Source organism: Peromyscus eremicus, chromosome 3 (genome assembly GCF_949786415.1).
Source record: "Peromyscus eremicus chromosome 3, PerEre_H2_v1, whole genome shotgun sequence".
NCBI classification, from domain to species: domain Eukaryota; kingdom Metazoa; phylum Chordata; class Mammalia; order Rodentia; family Cricetidae; genus Peromyscus; species Peromyscus eremicus.
In genome coordinates this window covers 26,076,296-26,103,796 of record NC_081418.1, presented here as the reverse complement: position 1 = coordinate 26,103,796, position 27,501 = coordinate 26,076,296, and the positions used below count along the sequence as shown (strand labels likewise).

Here is a 27,501-nt window from a genome sequence, read left to right as displayed (position 1 = left end):
CAGAGGTACAGGAAAAGGCCACTCTTATTAATAAAACACTGCCAGGAGGGCTCATAGATAAAAAAAAAATGGTGGCTATACTCCCTGTTTGCTGCTCAGAAGCCATGCCTCATGGCTTACCTGCATGTTCCTATTCCTCCAAATTAATCAGTTACATTGCTTTTCATATACAATGAATAATTTGTTTTCAAAGATGTATTCATGTTGAGTTTATGAAAACTCTTTCCAAATCCAAATACATACACTGCTGTCTTTCTGTTTCTAGTTTCTGTGTATTAGACATAAGGATGTCTTATTGACATTTTCTTTTTTCAAATTCCACTAGGATAATGTTTGTGTTATTGATGGTCTCTGCTACACTGAAGGTGATAAAAACCCTACCAGCTCTTGTTTGATTTGTAGACCCCAAATATCAAATTCTACTTGGTCATTTTTAGACAGTAAGTTCTTTATTACTTCAACTATTTCTTGTACAAAAGTTTTAAGGTGATTCTAAGCCATAACTAATACTAATGTATTTCAGATAGATGAACAATTTATTTAACTTAGCTCTAATTACTTTATGAGTTTCTTTGTTTTAAGAAAAAAAAGACAGGAATATGTTTTAATACATGGCTCCAAACACCAAATAACAATATTTTGGTTAACAACAGGCTTCACATGTGTTCATATCACTAAGTGGTTTCATGGATGTCTTAATTTGTGACTATATACTACATGATGATACCATGATAAAACTGGTTAACAATGTATTTCTTAGAACTTGTTCTAATGTTAAATGATACATGACTACATATAATTTATTCTATCATACTGAAATAGATTGTAAGATATATAGTCTAACATTTAATAGTGAAACAATATTTGAATTGTTCATGGAAGAAAGAAATGGGAATTCTTAATTCAAGTATACATCATTTTCTAAATCTAGCTTTACTCTGTTCAGTTTTATAACAAAGAATTCAGCTATTTCATCTCCAACAGACATGAATTCATCATTTTTTATTTATGATATTTAGACTCAGTACTCAATAAAGTGCCTTTTAGTACCCTTCTTCTGTGATTCTATGAATATAATCCTGTGTACAGATAAATTTTCATTCAAATGGTACCACAAATTGTGGTCACATGACATAACTTCTTCACTTTCCCAAGTACCACAGCGATTTCATATGAGTGTCTGAATTCCTTCCCCATGTGCTGATCAGGTGTTATTAGTTACATGGATTAGTAAGTAAGATGCAACAAGACAGTTCTCAGAGACTATATAACTTTTTCTATATAAAACTTTATATTTACACAGTTGTTTGTGATATTATACATGCCATTTTATACGTAAACTCCATTGCTTTGTTAGATAACTGTCCCTATTCACTGTTTAGGAACAAGATTTACAGAATACTAGCCAAAGGGAATGAAAATTTAAGGAAAAATTATGAAAGAGATAAAGGAAATGGAGACTACCTTCTGAGTTGGAGTCTGTCTTTTAATGGCTATAGTGTGATAGATTTGTGACTAAGCCATATCGTTCAATGATATGAGGAGTCTTAAGCCTCGTGTGGAAGAGGAGGGAAATAAGATCACTAGTAAGGGTGCTTTTAAAGATATCCAGGTATAGATTGGGAGCTGGAACTGGGGTCTCCTGTCATCAATGCATCCTGTGTACACATAATGCACTTGCAGCCCAGATGCCGTAGTGAAGTTGGTTTTCATACTTGTGTTTAACTAGCAGGAGAAGGAAGTACACATGTTAAAATATAAGACAGTATAAATTATATTTTTGAATGTTTTCTGCATATAAAGGAAACATCCCCTATTCCTGACACAGCTTCACTAGGGTGTGAGCTTGGCCACTGGAAGAGGCTCAGAGAATAGGAGTTTGGTCTGACTGTTCTCTACCAGTTGTTACAGGTGGGGAAGTATGTAGAATAAAGAAACCTTAAGGATGTGGATGGAGGGGTATAATCACAGAAAGTAATGGGAGGTGCCAAGGAAGAAAATGAGGCTGAATGAGCAAGTATGCACAGATAGAGTGAGAGAGTCTGAGAGTACCAAGGATCCTCAAGAAGTGGAATGGTCAACACAGTTATTTAAGACAAAAGAGGAGTGTCTCCAGCACAGAGTGCAACGCTGCCTGTATGTTTTATGCAGTGTCTAAAATATTTACAGATTTGCTTGACAAAATTGACCCTGAACCTGTCAGTAACTTTTACATTTATACTGAATGGAATAACATTTAAATAACAACAACAACAACAACAAAAAAGCAGCTAGTAGAAATTTAAGCAGAATTAAGTCCTTATTAGACACTTGTCCCTATGGGGACTATCAGAATCATGCTTCTTTCCCTTCCTACTTTCTTTGGTACAGACAACCAGCCTCCTGTGATTCAAGCACTGCAAGACAAATTACAGGCATTTTATGGAGAAGACTTTGAGTACCAGTTAATGGCCTGGGATCCAGAAGGCTCTGAGATACATTTTACACTGGATTCCGGTCCTGATGGGGCAGGTGTTTCCTCCAAAGGACTTCTTACATGGAAAACAGAGTCACTGACTCCTCAGAGATTCACTCTCCGTCTTAAGGATGACTGTGAGGCTGAAACTACAGTCACAATTGAGGTCATAGCTTATAACTATCTAAATGTCACTGGCTCTTTTATAAATGCAACCACTTCATTTTAAATCCAAGCACAAGTCACGGTCTTAATGTCAAAGAGCAATGAAGTCATTAAATGTTACACGCTTGATTGTTGCTTCTAGCAGCATAGCACCTTAGAGACAGTCATAATCATGGATCTAATCTGATAGCTGACGTTGTACTTTGTACTTGATAGACGAGGATGAGAATCTCATTCCTTTCCACTCCCATGGAAATCCTGACTAAAATAAGATTGACAATTACACCTTTTTCCTTCAAATGAAAGAGTCTTGGATGCTGAATTAGAAACTAAAAGTATAGAAAGAAGACATAAGTATCTAATTGACAATTTTCCTTTATTGATATATGTAGTATGTCAGGCATAAGGATTGAATTCTTATAAATTCTTTGCAGTGTGCATGTATGTTTAAAGTTTGGCATGTATGTTTTCACACAGACACATGTGATGAAAGATAATTGTATTTGGCCATATTTGCCTGGAAACTGAAGTTATGGTCTGTCCTTTAATTGGAGGTACATGAGTGCTGACTGTCTTCAACATTTCTGATTTTGTTTCCTAGTATTCAGTTTGCATTATAGAAGTTGATCCTTCTATCCATGGGGTATGGTGTTACATACCTAAAAAATCTGTACTTGGAAAGCTGAGGAAGGACTGTAAGTCACAGGCCACTTGGAACCAAATAGAATCTATTTTAAAAATTAGAAAACAAAGATAAGTTACTCTACTTGAAATATTTTTAAAAGTATTCCCCCTAGTACATATATTTGAATTGTGCTCTTGAGAGTGGATATAATTTTTTAAACAAGCATTTTGCAGAGATACATAATTTGATTATACAAGTACATAAGCCCTTATGCCTGTCATGATTTCATTTGGTATTAACTAAACATAATTTTATTCAAAATAAGGCATTTATTATTTGTCTTTTGCAGGTGACTGTGAAGTCTTGTGACTGCTTGAATGGTGGCTCATGTGTGTCTGATAGGAAATTTCCTCCAGGAAGTGGAGAATACCTGTGTGTCTGTTTGCCTGGTTTCCATGGTGGTCTTTGTGAAGTTGATGCCAGTGGGTGCCAGTCAAACCCTTGTGGTCTTGGCATATGTATTAGAAACTTAAACAGTTACTCTTGTGACTGTCCTTCTGGGCTAACAGGTTAGTATGGGTTCATTATGAACCAAATGAGAACGTGAATGAATTAGAAGGAAAAGCTCCTTGGAATATTATTTGTGGAACCATGCAAATTTACATTCTTAAGATTTTGATGCATATTTTTAAAAGTCTGGAAAAAAGTATCACAGATGAATACACTGCTTATATCTTGATTATTTGTAATTGTTTAATTATAATTTATTTAATTATTTTCAGTTACTTTTACATACTTTTGTTTTTGTATATTCTTGCAATTTTGTCCAATTTTTAAATCTAACAGCAATCAAGGAAACTCTATTGCATATCTATAATCATTGTTACATCTATTTTGCAATAAAAATACATTTAAATGTATTGATATTGAAATATGACATAGATCAGGGAACCCTGTGGACAAGGGGCAGGAATATGGAAGCCAGAGGGGATGGAGGACACCAGGAGAATGAGGTCCTCTAAATCAACTGAGCAAAGTTCATATAAACTTACAGAGACTAAAGCAGAAAGAATGGAATCTACACTGGTCTGCACTAAGTCCTCTGAATATATATAATAGCTTTCAGTTTAGTATTTTTATGGGACTTCTGAATGTATGAATGATTGGATCTCTGATTCCTGTGCCTTCTTTTAGGGCCTCATTTCCTTCTGTTGGCTTGTCTTGTCCAACTTCAATGTGATGATTTTTGTTTTATCTTACTGTATTTTATTTTGTTAAAAAGAGAAACATTTACATATATATCATAGAATAACAAAAAATATTTCAGGGAGAAAACAAATATTATCACATAAGGTATTATTTATTACTAATTTATTAACTTAGAAATATCATGGGTTAAATCAGAGTTGGAAACAAATGAAATGCTAGCTTACTCACTAATTCATGACTTGTCCTAAAATGTCTGGTTCTAAAAATAAACATATAAAAAATAAGACTTTATGCTGTGGGATAATGCTTTTGCACACTGGTTTAATAAATTGCTGATTGGCCAGTAGCCAGGCAGAAAGTATAGGCGGGGCAGGCAGACAAGGAGAATTCTGGGAAGAGGAAAGGCTGAGTCAAGAGTCTCCAGCCAGACACAGAGGAAGAAAGATGACAAGGCAGAACTGAGAAAAGGTACCAAGCCATGTGGCTAAACACAGATAAGAATTCTAGGTTAATTTAAGTGTAAGAGCTAATCAGTAATAAACCTAAGCTAATAGCCAAGCAGTTATAAATAATATTAGGCCTCTGAGTGATTATTTTATAAAAGGCTGCAGGACTGTGAGTGAGAGATTTGTCCTGACCATGGGTCAAGTGGGACACAGGTAAACTTCCAACGGTACCTTTTTTTTAATCAAAAATTCAAAGGTCTTATATAAAGAGTTCTTCAATTATATAGATGTAATTGTGAGATTAATATACAGTCATTGAGCGGACTTTTCTGAAATATATGTTTTAAAATATATGAACAAAGCTAAATATTTTCTTGTCTTTTAATCTTTTTATTATTTTAAAATTACCACTTAGACATATGAATATAGATATTTTTTTGTGTTGTGTTATAGACTATATTTGAAAATGTTTAAATATTAATTACTTTAAACATAAGTATATAACAAGGATTAATATCTATTCTTGATATGAATTTATTCATTCAAATAAGATGTTAAGCTTATCAAAGGGCACTATATAATTTCAAAATACCTTATTGAGAAAACTTTGACTTTTTTAACATGTAAAATTAAAATTTTCAGAGTGCAATAATTTGTCTGAACAAGTTATCCTTAGGCTAAGAAAGCAATGTTCTAAACAACCTTTCCAAAAGTTACAGAGTTTTTAAAGAAAAGTGCAAATTCTCTCATTATATTGTATATAATTATATGTTATATACTGTAATTCTTACCTCAGTTATTAATAGTCTGTTTCTTGAGACAGATCTGGTTATGTTACTTATGCTAACCAACTCAAGGTCCTCCTACCTGGCCCTCCCTAGTGATAAGATTACTCATCTTCTTTATAGAAAAACAAATTCTTGTGTGTGAAGACTTGAGTTTACTATTAAAAGAAGTATAAATGATTTTATCCTTGATCTTATAGTAGTTTTTAAATAAAGGGTAAATTATTTCCTTAGCAGAGGTTTGGATTGGCTAAATAAAGAGTCAGAAAACCTGCCAAATGTGATGGCATGTGCTTGCAATCCCAGAACTGAAGAAGCATGAGTGTTGCACATTTTAGGTTAACCTGAGGTACATAGCCAGTACCAGGCCAACCTAGTCTACATACCAAGCTCTTTCTAAGAATTCAACAGAATAAAGCAGGAGTATAAGTAACCAAACAACAGGATGATAGACATATAATGTATTTCAAATTAAATAATTTGAACTATTGATTTGTATTTCCTGTAGGCAAGCACTGTGAGAAAGATGTTGATGAGTGTGACTCCTGGCCTTGTTCCCCAGGTGTGAAGTGCCTCAATATCGTTGGCTCCTATCGTTGTGGCTCATGTCCTAAAGGATTTCATGGTGATGGGAACACATGTCATGGTAAAAAGCCCCTGCTTGCTGCTGTGCTTTGTGCTGCATTTATCTAATTCAGGTCATTCAACTGCCTTTCTTTTCTACTCACATGTTCCTTCGGTATATATGCATCATGCTGCATGTAGAACTAGATACACAGGATGCAGAAGTATATCACAGATGTCCTCCCACTTAATAGATCATCATGTTGTAGAAGGAAATGTGATTAGGAGCTTCATGGTGCCAAAAAGATGTTTTGTGTATTTTGATAGACGTATCTGAGAGACACACAGGACTAGTACACAGGGCATCATTCCTGCCAGGAAGGACAATCCAAGACCCTAAAAGAGGCATGGATTGAGTCTGGATAGAGAGGGACTATGTAATATTCATGTGAAGGTCAAGGAGAGAGGACTGAGCAACAGATGCAACTTTTATGATTATTATCCAAGAAGACAGAGATTTTAGAGGAAAGGGAACAAAAGAAACTAAGAAACATCAATATTTTAGAAGTGAGCTCTAGGAGATAGCATTAGAGAGCTATATTTGTGGTACAATTAAATGAATAATGATCTGCTTTTGATGGGAAATTGATCACCCAATCTTTATATCATGATGGGCCTGTCTGTCGAGGTAACAAGTGAGGAAGTCAATATCAACCTTTCATTTGTTTTCCATGAAAAAAAATTACCCCTGAGGTATTTTTATTTTTTAGAAAGGTAAGAATTGCATATAATATGCATATAATACAGCATATAATATGTTATTTTTTTGATAATTCTAATTCTGGCTCCTGGAAGTTCAAGAGCAAGGATCTAGTCTGTTAGGCTTCAGGGAAACTGTTTTCTTGGCTGGCAGACAGCCATATCGTCACTAGGTCTTTCTTCTTTGTCTGCCTGTGCTTTCCTGGTACCTCCTCCTCTTCTTAGGATGACAATCTTAGATCACAGATCTACTCTTCTCACCTTGTGCAACCATAATTCCTTTTACAAAGACCCTCTCTCCAAACACAGCCATGTTTAGGATTTACACTTTGACATATGAGTTTTTAGGCACACAATTCATTCTACATCTGAGGATTTGGTGAAAAAGAATAATATCTTAACTGTATTTTTGATCTCATTTGGAAAGAATTAAATTCAAATGACTCATGAATCCTAGATTATGATTCATTTGGTTTAGTTTGCAAAAGCTTAACTCTGATGTGCTTCATATACTGATTTACAGTTGAAACAGTTTTTAAGTGACTTTACTACAAAAACTATGGTTCTCCTGAGTCTTGATGAAAGTGTCGTTGAAGAAAAGGATGGTAAAACTGCCAAAAACATAAAATCATGTTAGGCCAATAGATGGCAATGTCCCCAGTAAGTCATGGTCTTGGTTCAAGACTAATGCAGAGTATTTCACAGTTGTTTTTCCTACGACTAACAAGTTATACCTCAGTACCTTCTTTGCCCTTCTTCCCAGAGTCCTCTCTGTCCCTGGAAGTCCTCCCTAATCTTTTTCTAACTATTGGCCATTTAGCTTTTTATTAAACCAATCACAGTGACACATTTTACAGTGTAATCAAATGTCTCACAATTTTTAGGAAGATAACTTAAGGGTTATGTAATGCAACTTGAAATACATTTTTATCCTTGCTAATCTCCTGAATCCTTGGGTATATACTATACAAAAATGAACAAATGGAATTTCACGGGTGCTTATTAGTATTTACTTTCAAACTAGCTTACTTCCTGTGTTACCTTGTGTATCCAAATAGGTTACACCATCCTTGAAGGCTGGAACACTATGACAACTTTTCATTACTTTATGATTCCTAGCCTTACATGTTATAAACTCCACATAAAGGAATGAATAACTTAGCACAAAATTGTGGGTATTGTAGAAATTAATAAACATTCTGATGAACATTTCTATTCATTTTTGCTATTGTTTAGATTCAAGCTTTCAATCCCCATCAAAGGAGCATTTACTATCAAGTCCAGGCTTTACTCAGAGTCCTGCTACAACTACCAACGAGTCCTTAAACTCAATAGGCACCTCTCACTTTTCAATAAAATCAGTTACAACTCAAATGGATAATACAAAGAAGGATATTTCTCATCAGATACCTGCTTATGAGCATGTGGATCATATTCTCAGTACAAATCTTACTCTCAACGAGCTAGAAATTCCTGCACATAATGGTACCTCTTTAAGCATCAATCCTAACAATTATTTTGGGAAAATAAGAGATGCTATCCAGAGTACTGTTAAAACAGAGACAGGAGAGCATAATGCTCAAATCAGCAACCCTTTCCAAGGTTTCACTCAGCATGACTTTACATCATCGACTACTAAAGAAATCACTATTTTGCCAAAGAAGTTTGAATCAATCAAAACATCAAATTGTACAGAATCATCTTGTTTCCTTGGTGTTTCCTGTGTGCCAACCATAGACGGTCATTTCAAGTGTGGACGCTGCCCCTCTGGGTATTATGGAGATGGCATCAATTGCAGAGGTAATGTGAAAAATTTTCAGAACACAGAATGAAAACATGGAACTTAAGTGATTAGCAGTTATCCTTCCATATTTGTTGATTTCTATTCATTCTGTTTAGTTTAATACATTTTTGGAAGATGTGAGTTTTCTGAAATGCTCTTTGTAAAATACCATTACTATTACAAAATATTGTTACTATATAGGTATTATTAATACAGTGATAACTGCTCTCTTCGAAGTTCTATAGCAACATTCTATTTTAACCATCATATAATCTATAGTAACCTCATATACTGACTGTTGTTTTCCATGTGTACAGATGAGAGAGTAGAGCTTTGTGAGTCTGGTTGTCTGGTACCAATCAGCTAAAGAGATGAGTCACAGTTGTGAATACACACCTGATCAGTATTGTGTGGTCTAGTTTCTTTTCAGTCCACCATTGCCAGTTAACACCTCAAATTACTGATTCTGACATACCTGCTTATTTTCACAAACTACAATTTTCTGTAGTTTCTCAAATGCTTTTGACATTTAAACAATTGTTCTGTCATTTCAATTTTACAAGCACTGTTTTTATCTTTGCCCTGTATAGTCATTGTTTTTGTTTAATGCAAATAAAAATTTAGGTGTTTTGTCATTGTTCTTGTCCATTTCTTTATTAGTTTTATTGTTATTGTTCATTTTGGTTTGAGACCAAAATTAAAGAAAAGAAACATTTCCATACCTCTATGTTCTTGATATTACAAAAGCAAAACAAAACAAAAAACCCCAAAAACGAAAAATGAATCCTTTCTTTTTCCTGCAAAAATATGAAGTCTCAAGAACTGTATGTTTTTAACGTAAAGTTGCTTATTGTTAACAAATAAAACGTAGTCATCATGTATTATGGTTACATGAGAAGTGTTAGATGGCCACTGGAATATGTCAAGTGGCTAAAGATGTCCAAGGATTCCAGCCCCATTAACTTTTGACTTCCTGGAACCTTGCTCTTTGGGATTCTGACTATCACTGTCCTATCATCAACATTACAGCTTCTGAAACCCCATCACACTCTACAACATGAGTGCATGGCTAGCTGCTTCCTACCCTGTGAGCTAGTGCTATTGGAATAATTGCCACACAGTACACTTTTTTCTTAGTCTAGTAATCATGTTTCTCAATCATTCTAATCATGAAGCCAGTACAAGGAAAAGAATTATAATCAAATGTAGTAGCTGTGGTTTAATAATTCATTAAAATGTTCATTTTAGAAAACTTCAGAAAAACCTTTTTTCGATATAACTGAATCTGAAAGCAACATACACACACACACACACACACACACACACACACACACATATACATATCACATCTACAAATCAGACTTTCTTCCTTGATTTTTGCAGCATTTTGTAGACATTCATGTGGAAGAAACAGGGAATGTGTTGCCCCAAACATATGCAAATGTAAACCCGGTTACACTGGTTCCAACTGCCAAACTGGTAGGTATGTGACTCATTAGTTTGTATAATAAGTTTTATTTGATAATCAATATTTCTAAGCCATGCTAAGCCATGGGCTTTATTTTTATGTAGCCATCTGTCACCCTGTTTGCAAAGAACATGGAAAATGCATTAAGCCTAACATCTGTGAATGTCCTCCAGGGCTTGGTGGAGCAACCTGCGGTGAAGGTGATAATTACAAATAAAATCTCAAATATGGGACTAAATATGGTGTTATTGCCTTGAAAATATTTTGAAAGATAATTTTCTTACTGTGTTGTTGCTAACGAGTACTTGCCAGTGCTTGTATAAAAGCTCACAGTTTAAAAAAAAATATCTATTATAATAATTCATTTTAGAGATTTAACTGTATGGGTGTTTTGACTGTTGTATGTCGGGCACCATGTACATGCAATGCCTGTAGAGGCCAGAAGATGGTGGCATATTCCTTGGGACTAGATTTACAGAAGGTTATAAGGTGTGTGCTGGGATATGTGGGATCTAGAAAGCAGTCAACAGCTCTTAACCATTGAGCCATCTTTCTAGCCCCTAATTTTGGATCACTCAAACTTCAGAAATTAGAGATCCAAAGAGCAAATGTTTGTCTTTCAAAACCTTTGTTTTTTGAGAATTAGGTATAAGGTAACACACATCCCTACAAATATTTTGGCAAAAGGTAATTATTAAATGACTTTTGTGTAGTAAGTAGAAACCTAAAAGGTGGTCTTAAAAAAAAAATCTGCAGCCATATACAGGTTGCATGGTTTAGGCTGAAATATTAAATGAAGAATCTACAGAATAGAGCTGATAAAAGTAAGTGTAAATTTTTAAAATGAATTTGCTGTTTTAAAAAGTTTTTGGGACTAAATTCTAGTAGATGATACATATAATTGTGAATGATCTTAGAGTCCTGTTACCTACCTTGATGACAAAGGAAACCACAGAGTAACAAAATAAATCTGGAACTAACAGAAATCTTCAACATTCATAGCAAATGATTATAACTATGGAAATATAAAAATCTATTTCTAGGACAGTTATTCATAAGTCAACACTCACATTTTAGAAGAAGTTGAAGGTCAAGTATCATTATCCAATTAACTAAAGTTTTTATAAAACTTTCACACACCTACATTGTGTTTTATAGATTTTATTTATAAACCAAAACATGGTGCTGATTGATGATTGCTTTGGAATTGTGAATTCATGTAGTGGATCCCAACAGAAAAGTAACTATACATTAAAAGGGAATCAAGTTTACCCTAAATTTTTCTTTTATAATGGGGCTTTATTGTGTCCATTTTGTACATATGCATGTATACTGATTAGTAAAACCTGACTTTATGTCTGTGTCTGCAGAACATTGCATCCCTCCTTGCCAACATGGGGGCACATGCTCTCCTGGCAATCTTTGCTCTTGTGCTTACGGATTTGTAGGACCAAGATGTGAAACACGTAAGTAAAGCTCTCTTGCAATCTGGTACAATAAACTTCTCCTTTGATGAGTTGATGGTTTTAATGCTAAATAAAACAATCCCATCCCCAAATAGACATGATTCACTAAAGGAACCAGGAATGACCAGAAATGAGGTAAAGAAGTTTGGATGGGCATGGTTGTAATCCTATTATTTGGGAAGCTGGGACAGGAGAATCATGAGAAGTAGTCTGAGTTACATATAGTGAAACCCTGTCTCAAGAAAATGGATAAAGAAGTTTATTCTGAATAGTAACTTATCTTATTCTTTGAAATAATTGAAAATCAGACATTACCTCCCATGTAACTTTATTTTCTTTAATTTATCTTTAATTATGCTCACCGGTTACTAATAATTTCCCTAAATAACTAATTCTCATTCAGAGCTAATGATTTTCTACTTTCTCCATCTCTATCAGTAAGAAAATAACTGAACACGAGAACTGGAATGCATCCAAGCCAGAGTAGGAATCATTCTGATCTTTCTCGGTGGTCTGATTCATTACCAGAAGTATTTGGCAGTTGTGAGCTAAATTTGACTTTCTTTTGTCTTTCTGATCTTAGTGGTCTGTAACAGGCACTGTGAAAATGGAGGTGAATGTGTTGCACCAGATATTTGCCAGTGCAAGTCTGGCTGGTACGGACCCACCTGTAGTACAGGTAAAAAAACAAAACTGAGCTGACAAGAGAGATATGAGGTGGTTATGTATGATGCATTTTAAAAATTCTTACATCTCATCTTCATGTTTTCCTGTTACCCAGAACCTTAATGCTGTCTTACATGTTATGTTCCTAATCAGTACTGTCTTGTCTTTGTATTTCCGTCATTCACTTATTTGATATGGACACAGAACACCCATCTTTGGGGCAATTTCTCCATTTAAATTTCTTTCTCTTTTTCTAATCAGGACATAGATATGCTACTTAATTAAACATCTATTTGGTTCTGGTTGTTAAGCACAGCCATCATGACAATCCATTCATTTATCAGTATCAGATGTGTTTCCTTAACAGAGAGGTTTGCAGTTTGTCTCTATTCTAATTTACTGTGATCTAATGACTTTTCTCAATGAAAATTTAACCCGCCATTTATAATGTGCTGGTTATACATGGAGCCTGTTACAAAGGAAAACAAAGATTATTTCATGTTTCATATCATTAGTGAAAAAGATATGAGATGTAATTATTTTTAAAAAAAAAAAAGACTGTGAAGCAAGTTGTTTTATGATAGGACATGTAAATAGACCACATATTACAAGAAGTGAAGACATCAATCAATCCCGGCAAGCTGAATTTGGAAGAGCACTGTACCCGTGGTACACCTTGGAGACTGGATAAAGTCTAGGCTGAAAATAGAACTAGAAGTACTATCAAAGCAAAACAAAGTGATGAAGCGTCAGCCATTTTGAGCATGGAGGGGCTAGAGTAAAGTAGCCCTGTTTTATTTGCAGAGGGATAAAGTGTGTGCAGAGCCACATACATTTGTCAGTGCTGGTGAGTTTCCCTTTCTCAGCCCAGGATTATTACCAAAGGCATTCTGAATTTTAATCACACTCACTCCACATTCTTAGCTTTATCATTAATATTACTAATGCAACAAATGAACATACTTTCGAAGAAATTACAAAGTTATTTTGCTTCTTCTGGCTTGTTGAAGTCTAAAATATGGGCTATTTTTACTTGTACTTAAAATATATTACTGTGCTTCCTTCCATACACCTGTGCCACACTTAGTTTTAAAATAACAGCATTTTGTGATCTCTTTTCCTCCTGTTGTTCATTAGCTCTGTGTGATCCTGTTTGCCTCAATGGTGGTTCCTGTTATAAACCAAACACTTGCCTCTGTCCTGATGGATTCTTTGGTGCACAGTGCCAGAATGGTAAGTATTCCTTCTGCATAAGTATAAAAGGGCATTGGAAAACTAGGAACACAAAATAAGAAAGTGAGTTTTGCAGAAACACATACCAAGTTTCAGATGGAAAAAAACTCTGTTCCCTCTCTATTCCTTATGATTATGTAGATAAGGCCACAAAAACCAACTCAAGCAAATGTGCCAGAGTTGCCAAATATTCAAGATCTGTTAGGTTAACAGCATGGGCACTATCTGTGAAGTTTTGTCAAGCTAAGATGTGAATGGACAACATGCTAGTGCAGTTTATAGTGAATAGTGGAGTTTCCCTTGCTTTCAATTCAATCATTTTTTGACACATTTTATCTAATGTCTGATGTTTTCCCATGTTAATGTTTTATCTAATGTCTAATGTTTTCTTGACTTTAGTTTCATTAAACGTTTGTGAAGTGCATCTGTGTACAACACTATGCAAAATGATGTGGAGACACAAGGATCATTTTCCTTTTTTGCACCATATTTTAATACCTTTCCCCATCTAGTTAACCCTCTAGAGCAGTGTTTCTCAACCTTCCTAATGCAGGCACCCTTTAATGTAGTTCCTCATGTTGTGGTGATTCCCTACTCATAAACTTACTTTTATTGCTACTTCATAACTTATTTTGCTACTGTTATGAATTGATATGAATGATGTCTGATGTGACCCCTGTAAAAGGGTCATTAGACACCAAAGGGGTTGTGACTTACATCACAGGTTGAGAATCATTGCTCTCTCTCTCTCTCTCTCTCTCTCTCTCTCTCTCTCTCTCTCTCTCTCTCCCAGTTAACAGAAATGTCTCAGGCATGAGAATATAGGTATAAACTAGGAACTAATGCCAGTAAATTAAATGCTTCAAATATTTCCTTTAGCTTTAGTCTTAGAGTTATACCAAACATATTTTAGAATATATTTAAACATCTTTACAATTAAATTTATAAAGTCAACACTTTTATGTGATACAATTTGATTTATTTTTTGTAGAAAATAATTTTTTTCATACAATATATTCTGATTACAGTTTTCTCACCCTTAATTCCTTTCTAGTCCTCCCTACTTCCCCTCCCACCCAAATCCACACTGTTTTTTTCTTTTATTAGAAAACAAACAAGTATCTAGAAAATAATAATAAAATAAAAATAAACTTGAATAGGACAAAACAAAGAAATAGAAGGAAAAGAACTTTAAGAATAAAAGCATAAGAAACACATATAGATGTACACACACACACACAAACCCATAGAGAAAAAGAAAAGAAAATGCCTTGACAAAACACTGGGTGACAAAGAACCTCCAAAGATGCCATTGAGTTAATTTCATGTTAGTCATCTACTGCTGGGCAAGGGGTCTGCCTTTAAGAGTGGTTTATATATCCAGTGAGACTCCACTAAAAACAAAACAAAACAAAACAAAAAACAAAAACAAAACCAGTAATTTTTCCTTTGTGGTTAGTTATCATTTGGAGATATCTTCTGGGTTAGGAATGAGAGGCGCTAGGACTCCATCTGTCTTATACCTTTGCAGGCCCTGTGCATGCTTTTATAGTTTCCTTGAGTTTATATGTGCATTGGTCACACTGTGTTTAGAAGGCCTTCCTTGGTGTTCTCCATCACTTCTGGCTTTTACAGTCTTCCTGCCTCCTTTTCTACAGGGTTCCCTGAGCCCTGAGTAGAGAGATTTGCGGAGATATGAAATTTAAGATAGAATGTTCTGAGATTTCTTTGCACATTGTCAAGCTTGTGGGACTCTGTGTTTGTTCCCATCTACTGAAGGAGGAAGATTGTCTGATAATGGTTGAGGAAAACACTGATCCATGAATATAGCAGAACTCTGATACTACTTGGGTGGCCAAGAACCAGAGGTGAGATAGGCCAGAGAGCTAGGAGAAAAGGATACACTATGTTCTGCTAAAGGAACACTATAATAAAATGACTCCTAATGACATTCTGCTATATGGTGTGATTTACAATCACATCTTTTGTTGAGCAGTTGATTCAGACTCACAGGAAGAAACTGGAACAAAGAAGAAAATATCACTTAAGCACTAGAGAGATGGGCATAGGTATAGTATTCCTTTAATTCAGATTTCCTCTGAAGATCCAGTTTGTGAAGTAGAAAGAGGATTCAGTTAAGGAAAATCTTGAAAACTAAGGGATTATGACTAAATGTATGCTAAAGAGTTATAAATATAGTTTTAAGCAGAGGAAGTAAAGGGAAAATGACAAGCTCACAGTACCAAGCTACTTGCAGGAGGGGTAGGGCTGTAAAAAAATACTCCTCCCCACAAAGGGTGCCAGCACTGAGTAATAAAGGAGATGATCTCTAATCTATTAAGTTGAACAAAAGAAACATGTGCCTTGTTTTAATGGACTGGGAAACAACTTGCTGTGAAATGAAAGCAGGTTTTGGAAACTAGTTTCAACAGAGCAGGCTGTGACCTTTGAACTCTATTATAAGTCTACTGTAAGGGCTCCGACTTTCTGGCTGTCATGCCTGATGTGAAGAGATTGTATCCCCTCATGAGATTGGTCATATGGGGAAGAGAAGGTGGATGACACACTGAGGGCAACTGAATCAAATTACACAGGCTATGGTTGAAAGTAAATATGACTGGCATAGGATAGGCACTGTAGATTTTCAAAGAGAAGAGTGAAATTAAGCTGCAAATATCACATAAACATTACTTTCTTAATAAGCATGGCTTCCAATGTATGGCTTGAGAAATGTAGTCTTAGTCACTTATCTGTTGCTGGGAAGAGACATCATGACCAAGGCAACTTTTTAAAAGAAAGCATTTAACTGGAGCTTGCTTACAGTTTCATAGGTTAGTCCATTATTATCATCACAGGGAACATGGTGACACATAGGCAGACATGGTGCTGGAGAAGGAGTTATGATCTGCATCCTGATCCACAGGCAGAGAGAGAGGGAGAGGGAAAGGGAGAGGGAGAGGGAAATGGAGAGGGAGAGGGAAAGGGAGAGGGAGGGAGAGGGAGAGGGAGAAGGAGAGAGAGAGGGAGAGAGGGCCTGCCATGAGCTTTGGAAACCTCAAAGCCCACCCTTAGTGAAATACTTCCTCCAACAACGCCATACTTCCTAATCCTTCTAATCTTATCAAAGAGTTCCACTCCCTAGTAACAAAGCATTCAAATATATGAGCTTATGAGGGCCATCTTATTCAACCCACCACAGATGTATAAACACACCTTATATTTTTCTTTTCCATGACTAATAAATTATGTTAAATATATATTTAGAAAAAAATCTACCAGTAGAGCTGACGAGATGGATCTTGGAGTACAGGCGTTTGCTATCTAGCCTCACAACAGAGTTAAATCTAAAGAATCTACACAGGGGAAGGAGAGAACTGCCTCCTGAAACTTTTATATGATCTGCATGCCCCTTGGCACACATACATTACACACACACACACACACACACACACACACACACACGTGTGTGTGTGTGCATCAAAAAGTACTCAGCCGCAGCTGTGGAACAAGATACCAGAAAGGAGTTTTGGCCTTTAAAAACCCCTTACCCCAAACACTCGGTGCTACACTTGGGTCCCTGAGTGTACTCCCAGCCGACTAGAATAAAGACTTTCAATTGGGAAAAAAAAAAAAATTACTCAGCATGAACCAGAAAAGGTTCAACCTCACGCAGTCTATTCATTAAGATATCCAGTTGTATGTTTTGTACTGAAAGTGCTATTTTTATTTATAAATCTTCTTAAAACCAATTATGTTTTTAGAGGGGTTGGAAATGAAGAAAGCAGTTATTAAAGTGCATCTAATACATACTAGCAGTCTACAAAGTTCTTTTACTAAAACCCATTAATTTGAAATTCATTTTTTTAAAACAAACTAAAACCCACCTCATAATCCATCATCCAGTAGAGTGGTTTGAATAAAGATGGCCCCAATTGGGAGTGGCACTATTAGGAGGTGTGGCTTTGTTGGAGTTGGTGTGCCCTTGTTGGAGGAAGTGTACCACTGTAGAGACAGGCTTTAAGGTCTCATACTCAAGTAATGTCCAGTGTCACAATTCACTTCCTCTTGTCTGGGGATCAGGATATAGAACTCTCAGCTCCTTCTCTAACACCATGTCTGCCTGCATGCCACAAACCCTGATGATAATGGACCAAACCTCTGAACTATAAGCTACCCCTAATTAAATATTCTCCTTTAAAAGAATTACTGTGGTCATGGTGTCTCTTCACAGCAACAGAAACCCTAATTAAGACTTCTAGAAGTAGTACCAGGAACTCAGATATTGCTGTGATAGGCCTGACCATACTTTTGTTTGGAGGAATTTAGGAGTTTGGGATAGAAAAGCAGTGGAATGCTTCAAGCACTGTTTAACAGGTCATACTAGTAGGAACAGGAATAAAATGTTTCTGAGTGTGATTTGATGAACTGTGGGGGCCTGGATCAAGAGGTTTCAAAGGAGAAGAATTTTAATATGTTGCCAAAATGATATTTTGGTAAAGAATGTGGTTGCCTTTTACCCTTGTTAAATAGTCTACCTGAGGCTAATGTGGAGAGATTTGGAATAATTCTTTTGGCAGAGGAAATCTCAAAACAGCCTAGTATAGTCTCTGTCATGTGGTTATTAGTGGTAACTCTAATTTATAATGGAAAAGAGCATGCTAAATAAGAAAAAATACAAAATGTACAATTTGAGGAGAAAAGGAGCACCAGGAGGTGGAATGGAGATAAGTCCTGTGTTCAAAGAGATAAACAGATTAAGAATTGGAATAAAGGGAGTTGTGACCTCAGGGCTAGATCCCACACAGTCATGTTTCCAACTTTAGAAAAGGAATTAAAGAAAAGTTTAGAACCAGATGTGGTGGTGCGCACATTTAATTCCAGCACTCTAGAGACAGAGGCAAGCAGATCTCTGAGTTTGAGGCCAGCCTGGTCTATAGATCAAGTTTCAGGACATACAAACTTAGGCAGTGAAGGAAACTATTGAAAATAGAAAGGGGTGAAGATTTAGTTGAATGAGGGGGCCATGTTCTAGCCCCAAGAAGCAGCAGAACTTGGCAGCTTCTGGCTTTAGAATCAAGGAAAGAAGAAAGGTGTTAAGGAATCTTCCTTCATGACTAAGGTAAGCTGCTGAGGCCAGGCATGTGTCAGGGGTATTCCTGAATGGAGGCCTAGAGAGGCCATTGCATGAAGCTGTGAAGTTGAAGCCTGGATTGCCTTGAAAACCCCAAGATGTTGGAGATGCCAGAATGGTGGGAAACCTGCTAACAAGGAGTGGGACCAGCAGAAGAGAGAGAAGTGTGTTGCAGGAAAAAAAAAGATGAAATAAATTGGAAATCTGAAGAGCGTTTTGATATCAGACATGGAGATACAGAATTTGTAATTTGCCCAGCTGGTTTTCAATTTTGCTTTGGTCCAGTATTTCCTTACTATCCTCTCTTTCCTCCCTTTTGTAAAGGTAATGTATATGCTGTGCCACTATATGTTAGAAGTATGTGACCTGCTTTTTGCTTTTGATTTTACAGAGGACTTTGAGCTTTAGAATTTACAATAAGTTGAGATTGTTATGTACTATGGGGACTTTTAAAGTTGGACAGAATATATTTTTGCACTATGATATGGCTACAAGCCTTTGAGGATCAGGGAGTAGAATGTAGTAGTTTGAAAGAAAATGGCCCCCAATAGGAGTGGTACTATTAGGAGGTATGGCTTTGTTGTAGTAGTTGTGGGCTTGTTGGAGGAAGTGTGTCCAGTGAGGAATTAAATTAAAATTTGTCCATGAAAGTTATCTTGGATGCAATTAAACAAAACAAATAAACAAGAAAAGAAAACACAATATTTAAGGTCTATAGAGTAGCTGGATGGTAGAGCACTTGCTTAGCATTTATAGGACCCTGGCTCAACCCTCAGCACTGGATAAGAAATAAAATACCATTTAATTTTAATATATGGAAAAAACACAAAATAATAGCCATCATCTCATTAAAATGACAAAATTCATATTTGTTTCTTAGCATAGACACCCCTGTGGGCAATACCAGGAAAGTGTACACAAACAGCTAACACATATTTCCAACAAAGCAAAAGACTTATCATTTAAAAGATTTTACCCAACATTCACAGGAACTAGTCATATAAAGCTACCTTATGGCTTGATCATATTGAAGCCATTTTAAAGTATATCCTAATGATTTTATAAATTAATGTAGCAAATGGTGTGTGTCATTCTAATTTGCATAGGAGGAAATATATTCTAACATTGAGCTAAGCATTGATTCACTTTCTTGGTTCTGTACAGATCATTTCATGATTTCCTTTCACGCTGGTGAAATGTAATTTAAGGTTCATAATGCATGCAGGATTATAGTGAAGACTCCAATGCTAAGGCATTTTAATGGTGTTAACTTGCTAGAGGCTGATGGTTCTGAGTTCTGCATTTTATTATTTAGAAAGGACAGCTGCAATGGCTTGCACTTGTGATCTTTTATTTTTATAGCACATTGCTCTATCTTATGGCCTCATAGATAAGAAGCCCATGAGGCAATGTGCAGTATATAATAATTGAATACGTACTGTTCACACATTACTGTCATGTGTTCTTTTAGCTGTCTGTCACCCTCCCTGTAAGAATGGTGGCCACTGTATGAGAAATAATGTGTGCACCTGTCGTGGTGGGTACACCGGGAAGAGATGCCAAAAAAGTAAGACACCACTAAAATATTTGCACACTACAGGTAAAACTGAGTCTTTCCTGTTTCACAAGTCCCCTTTTTTTCTTTTTTTAACCCTAAGGCATCTGTGAGCCTATGTGCATGAATGGAGGAAAATGTGTGGGACCAAATATTTGCTCCTGTGCTTCTGGTTGGAGTGGGAAACGGTGTAACACACGTAAGTAAAACAAAGACTATAACTCTCAGAGTGGGAAGGCCTACTTCCACAAAAGTGTACAGCAGAATTTGAGACAGAGTCTTTTTGTTTTCATTTGTTCACTTTTATTTCTGCTCATTCATTCCCATTTGAAATAGTGAAAGATGGTGTCACAGGAAGACAGTTTTATAACTACATATGCTAGCATAAGCTACAGGTCTTGACTCATAATCTGAAGTTAGGTTGAGAGGAAGGATTGAAAAAAAGCACTGATTTCTTAGCTCCACTTGGGTTCAGCAGTTTAGGCCTTTCCAGGGTGGGATTCTACCCATTCCAGCAGATCAGCTGCAGAGATGGCAGTGACAACCTTCACTCAGTGTCTTCTTTATTCTTTGTATAAAATTGTTATTTGATCTGAGTATGGTGGTGCGTGCCTTTAATCCCAACACAGGAGCAAAAGCAAACAAATTACTGTGAATTCAAGGTGGTCTACACAGTGAGTTTCAGATCAGGCAGGACTACATAATGAGACTCCAAATAAACTAAAAATTTTTTTTGAATTAACAGTTATTATAGTATATTGCTCAACATGTAAATTATTGTAAAACTCCAACAATTGGGGGAGAAGTTAGGATGAACCATGGTGCTCTGGAGATCATTAAAATCACATATTTCTTTTCTTTCTTTTTTCCCCTGTTTTTGAGATTATAATAGAATTGCATCATCTCTCCCTTCCCTTTTCTCCCTCCAAACCCTCCCGTATGTGTGCTCCTTGCTTTCTTTCAAACTCATGGCCTCTTTCATTGATGCCGTGTGTGTGTGTGTGTGTGTGTGTGTAGATAGATAATAGATGATAGATAGACAGACAGATTTCTAAATACAACCTGTTCAGTCTGCATAGTATTTCTTGTACGTATGTTTTCAGGAATGACCAATTGGTATTGATAACGAATCAGGGTGCTCTTCTCTGGGGAAAACTATTTCTCTGACTCTCAGCATGCCTTAGTTGACTACAGTTCTTTATGTAGAGTTAAGGCCTCTCTCTGGTCTTTCCCCCATCCATCTTGGTATGTCTATTGTTTCCTTGGTCAGCTTTTGTTTAGCAAGACATGTTGGTGAGACTTTTTTCAAGAATGTGATTAACTGATAAAATGGTATTGATTTTTTTTTGTTTTATTTAAGGCAGGGTCTTATATCATCCAAGCTGTCCTTGAACTTGCTATGTAACTGAGGATGTACTTGAACTCCTGATCTCACTGCCTTAGACTCCAAAATGGTGAGATTATAGGTGTGCTCCATCATTCCCAGCTAGGCAAAGATCTTTTAATTCCTGGCTTACAAATTTTTCTCTTTCTTAAAATTACTTTTTGTAGTTTATGTTAAAATTAGACTAGCAGTTTAAGTTTTTAATTTGTTTACCTTTGTATTTGCAGCAATCTGCCTTCAGAAATGTAAAAACGGTGGTGAATGCATAGCTCCCAGCATGTGTCATTGCCCTTCTGCCTGGGAAGGGGTACAGTGTGAGAAACGTAAGGAACCTTTTTCTACGTGATGGCCTGAGTATGAACCTATGGGAATAATTAATCTGTAGCTCATGGAGAAAACAAAATAAAATTTTAGATTTCTGATCCCTTTGAAACAAAAAAGATGGGCCCACGAGATGGCTCAGTGGGTAGAGGTAATTCTCACCCAGTCTGAAAATAACAGAACACCAGAAGTTGTTTTCTGATTTCCACATATGTGCCAATATACTACCCTAATTTCATTGTGTCACTCTGACAAAAAGCAACTTAAGGAAGAAATCTTTATGTTAGCTTACAATTACAAGTCACATTTCATTGTTATCTGGTGGTCACGGTGGCAGGAGCTTAAAGCTCACATCACATCCACAGTGAAGAGAGAAATCAATACTCCAATGCTTAGGTAGCTTTCTTCACTTGTCAACAGTCTAGGCCCCTAAACCTGGGAATAGTGCCATCCACTTTCTGTCAGGCTGGGTGTTCACACATCAGTTAAGTCCTAATCAAGATAATCTCCCATAGAAATGTCCATAGGACAACCTGATCTAAGCAAAACTTGATTCGGACTTCCTTCCCAGATGGTCCTGGGTCATGTCAGACTGACATTTAAGGCTGTCACACACACAAAATAAAAATGAATATAATTAAAAATTTAGAAGTAAAAGTAAATGCTAGCCAATGTTATACCCATTTGAAATAAGTGAGAAATTCATTTGTGGTTTATTTCCCTTATTTCCTTTTAAAGTTTTAAAATAGCATATTAATCACACAAATAATGGGTTTCATTTTGAGAGTTTCACACATGTGTATAATGTCTTCTGATCATATTCCCTTCTATTGCCTTCTTTTGTCTCCTCTGTTCCTCATGATCCTCCATGAATTTGGAATCTTCTCCCATAGTTATAGACTAAGAGTCTCTAAGCACAGTCTGAAAATGGGAATATGGTTTCTGCACATTGCAGGACCTTTATGTAACTCAAAAAAACAAACACTCTTCCTCAAAATGCTTTCTTTCCAATTGTCCAGAAACTATCTAACGTATTGACAATGCTAACTGAACATAAATGCTATTGCTATCTTCTAGAAAATGCTGATAATGCCCATTCAATTTTATGATACTTAGATTATAGAAATTCTTAGTGTAGAACCTTTGAGTATTATATTCCCACCCAACCACATACAGCAACCCTGATGAAAACAGCTTGTCAATTCTTGAATTATATGAACTTTCAAAATTACATACTACAACAGTGTGACTCTCATAAAAAATAACTACATATATAAAATTTTATGGTATGTTTATTTTTACTCAATATTACTTAAAAATGTATTACCTGTCCTAAAACATCATTTTAAGTATTACATTAATTTTTTTAATGCCACTGCATGGTATTTATGTTTAATGCAATGACCTTTCCCCTTATGGTGGCCATTTTACCTACTTACAATTGATTATTTTATTATAAGCATTTTATAGATGATGATGCACAAATAGATACTGAGATAAATATAGATATTTTTAGAGTTATTTTAGAGTTGAGAGAGATTTTAATGAAACTCTTTCTGGTATGGATAATGAAAATATGTTTAAGAAACTACTGAATGGGCTGGGCATGGTGGTGCACCCCTGTAATCCAACCACTTGAAAGGCTGGCCTGGGAGGACAGCGATGAGCTTGAGCCAGTTCAAACTACATTAGGAGTATAAGCTAGTGAGGGCTCATAGCAAGAGCCTGTCTACAGAACAACAGAAAGGGAGGGAAGAAGTCAGGGAGCTTCCAACGAGATACTGTCCAAAGTAGGATATAAATTGCTTCATAAACATGCCAGTACCAATGGTCTCTTTGGAATCCTTTAAAAATATGTATTTCAAATACCTTAAAACATAACTAATACAATTTTAGTTTAATAAAGTACCTTGAGTTGGGGGTGTAGGTTCTAAAGTAAGAGAGCACATAGATTAATTAGATCTGCCCATAGTCGGGTCACCAACAGATTCTTTTTCATTATCTGTTTCTTTTCTACTCTAATGCACCTACCAGAAAATTTAAGTTACACATTTGTTTCCCATGCACTTCTTTCCTATGGTCAATTATAATTTATTTTATTTATTTTTAAGCGGCACAGAAATTGTACATATCTCTGTGTGGTGTTTCAGTTCATGTATGTATCATATGAAGTAATGGCTTTGGGAATTACAGTAAAGGTTCCAATCACAAAATAGCTTCAGGCCAGTGGACTACTGTGTATTGCGGTATTTTATTCCAAGACACAGTGAATAAAAACAGCATTTGCATATTGCAGCCATTTGTACCCAGAAGTGTCTTCATGGAGGAAGATGTGCATTTCCTGGTGTATGTTCTTGCCGCACTGGATACTCTGGAATCAAATGTGAAAGAAAGATCCAGGTACCTGATAGTACAAATAATAGATAGAGGCTTCTCTGTGTGTCTTCTACTTGGTAACTGACTACTGTTAGTATTTATTTCCAAAGCAGAGCATATATGGATTCAATATTTGCCTCCAAAGCCAAAGCTAATGTCATTTTACACTCACACAAATATCTTATGTGCATCTAATGCAGTGCAACGTTTAGGTCCCACTGTATAGTGGGATGCAGGGTTCCAAGACCCCAGCGGGTAGCTACTCCATAGTAGGACATAGGACACAACTAGTTTATGCTCTGGTCAAATGCATCGAAAAGCCAGCCTCACCTCTCTCAACATACCCACAACTTTAAATTAGGAAGTCACTACCATACTCATTTAAGTCCAGCCCCATACATTTCTAATGGCCATGTACCAAAAATCAAGTCTGTTCTCCTAATTTTCCCTGAAAAAAATTCTTTCTCTTTTTTGTTGTCTACTAAAATCCATTTCTAAGATAAGAAATGTGCCGATCACTAGAATTAGGCATTCTAGAATCACTGAAATTTGTATTTCAGAAACTGAAGAACCAAGGCATGAACAGGGTTCCTTGCTGTATGAGACAGGGCCTCACACTGACCTGTAAGGCAGCTATAGTAACACATTTATTCCAAAGCTTCTCTCTAAAAATTTGCGCTATACCTGCTCAGTTACTACTCAAATTCTAGACTATCAAGATGTTGTTTGGTTCTGATTTCTATACATATTGAACGTGTGTAGTGGTGACACACAGGTATGCATACATGTGCACATCTATCTGGCAGTCTCCTCAAAGATGTCTTTCTCTATGAGTTTTAATATAAAAGCCATCATATGCTACTTAGTCCTTCAAAAGGTCAGAGGGGCAAGCCCTTCAGATGCAAGGATGGGAGGATCAGAAGCTTGACTTCATCTTTAGCTGTGCAGTGACCTGCGAGACTATGTCAAAATAAAATAAAACAGCCCAGAGGGCAGAAAGATCAAAATATACTGAAATATTATAATGCTGAAAATGATAAGAAATTCTTCTTGAAGCTTGAAACTGGATCAGTCTGTGTTGGGTGAAAAGTCAGTTTCTGTACGTTTTTCTTCCAGCACCGGGATATGGTCCTGCCTTGAAAATAGCACGAACAAAATAGAGCCATGGTGTGAAATTCAGAAAGCAAAGCTGTTCCATGTTGAACTGGTTAGATATGAACAAGCCCTATATAAGTCGGCTATTGTGTGTTCCACTGAATAGAGGAGAGGAGAGTGGAGGAGAAAGAAAAGGATGTGGAATGAGGAATGTGTAAAATACTGGAGAGAAATGTATAAAATACTCTAAATATGTAGCCCTTCCCAAATTATATAAAAGGCAGTTTTATTGGATACTGAGTATTTTAATGGGATACTTTTTTAGAATGGGTCACATTATACATAAGTCAGTTTGCCTTCACACCTGCTCTTGTTTAGATCTATTTTATGAAAACAGTGCTGAGCGTTGCAGCTAACAGAACTGAAAGGGCTTTGTGTGTCATGTCAGAGGAAGAGAAAATAAATAGCTATTAAAGGTCATACCGGAACTTGACTTTCTCTTTCTACTATAGATGAAACATCATTGAGAAACATGTTCTGTTTACAAGGCCTCTACCATTAGATATGAAACTTGACTTAGAAAAAGTTGAAGATAATTTTTGAAGTTTATTTAAACATTGCTTTAAAATATTATAAAAACTGAAAACCTAATAAAATATGGATTGATCTAAGTTGTCAGTATTAGAGGAAAACAAAATAAGTACTTTCAGTATTTTGAATTTGGCTTTGAAGTGTGGTGTGATATTTACACATTAAGTTGATGTTTCTGATACGACACCATATTTGCAAATTTGTGTTTTTCTCCGTTCCAGCTGTGACTATGTCTTTATAAGAGGCCAGTCAGAATGACATGACACTTGATGTCTCCCAGATACACAGTGTTTAATGCAGAATTGGAGACTGTCAAGGCTTTTATAAGAACTGCACATGAAGATGGAGAACTAGAGGTTGGAAAAGCAGCTGCTGAAGGTCTGAGAGGTTGATACTGAAGATTCCAGCATAAAGCACCAACCCGGTGCTTTCCAGAAGACTTGCTGCTGCTGACGTGGTTCTTGATCATCCTCAAACTCTAGCACCAATTCTCAGACACAGTGGGTTATTCTGAAGCATGTATTACATCGCTGCCACGAGGCTTTCAGCTATCCCAGCACCTAGGTACAGATACCAGTGGAAGAAAACGGTAGCTTAATAGTAGCTTGGATCATAGAACACCAAGAAGGAGGTGGTAGAAAACACACAGAAGCTATAGGATGGGAGAAGAGATGTGAAATACTGTCTTCTGGACAAGACAACGATATCACAATCGTGAACTCAGAGAAACTGCAGTCACTGCACACAAGCCACAGAAGATCAAGTTAGCCAAAATTCCAGCATGCATGGCCCAGATAGGTTCCAGGCCCCACCCCAGATTAGCTATTGGCAGTAGATAGTTGCTAGGGAATAATTTCTTTCCAAGGGTTTGACCACTGCTAGACTTCTCATGCTCCAGTGGATCATTCCAGACCCAAGCACACATGAGGAGCGCTAAGTAGACTAGGCTATCAAAACAAAAAGATGGAAAATTGGTGGTGGGGGCAGGGTGGGGGGTGTTGTTGGGAAGAATGTTGGGAGTTGGAAAGTGTAAGTGGGGGTAGATGCAGAATACCTTTTCATACCTGGAAAGGCATTACTAAGATCACAGTGCTGGTAAAGGACTAAGACAGGAAAGTCATGAGAGGACACACCCAGCAGAAGCCTGTGACAGGCAGACCATGGTTGCAATTCAGCTCCAAATCCTGGCTCTACTTCATCCCAAGCATGTGGACTTATATAGAAAACATAAGTGTCTTGTACTCTTGAATCTATTCATTTATAACATAATGGTGATCATACTTATTTCCAGGGCTGCTGGGTAATTTTACAGTTAAAATGTGGTTAATGTCAATTTTACAGTGACTAACATGCAGCAACTGAAGAAAGTGGTAGAGTATGGCTCAGTGGAGGACACTGGCCTATCATGCATGGAAATCTGGGTT

General features: G+C 36.4%; 1 protein-coding gene across 1 annotated transcript in view; it reads left to right on the top strand.

Moving 5' to 3' along the window:
• Vwde (von Willebrand factor D and EGF domains) overlaps positions 1-27,501 on the top strand; it is a 126,290-nt gene that overhangs the window by 40,468 nt on the left and 58,321 nt on the right. The window contains exons 16-29 of the mRNA XM_059256458.1: positions 326-440; positions 2,371-2,621; positions 3,595-3,814; positions 6,194-6,331; positions 8,245-8,808; positions 10,175-10,270; positions 10,364-10,459; positions 11,630-11,725; positions 12,309-12,404; positions 13,529-13,624; positions 20,227-20,322; positions 20,414-20,509; positions 21,922-22,017; positions 24,312-24,415. Coding sequence (XP_059112441.1) covers positions 326-440; positions 2,371-2,621; positions 3,595-3,814; positions 6,194-6,331; positions 8,245-8,808; positions 10,175-10,270; positions 10,364-10,459; positions 11,630-11,725; positions 12,309-12,404; positions 13,529-13,624; positions 20,227-20,322; positions 20,414-20,509; positions 21,922-22,017; positions 24,312-24,415 — 2,160 coding nt within the window. The remainder of the gene's footprint in view (positions 1-325; positions 441-2,370; positions 2,622-3,594; positions 3,815-6,193; positions 6,332-8,244; positions 8,809-10,174; positions 10,271-10,363; positions 10,460-11,629; positions 11,726-12,308; positions 12,405-13,528; positions 13,625-20,226; positions 20,323-20,413; positions 20,510-21,921; positions 22,018-24,311; positions 24,416-27,501) is intronic.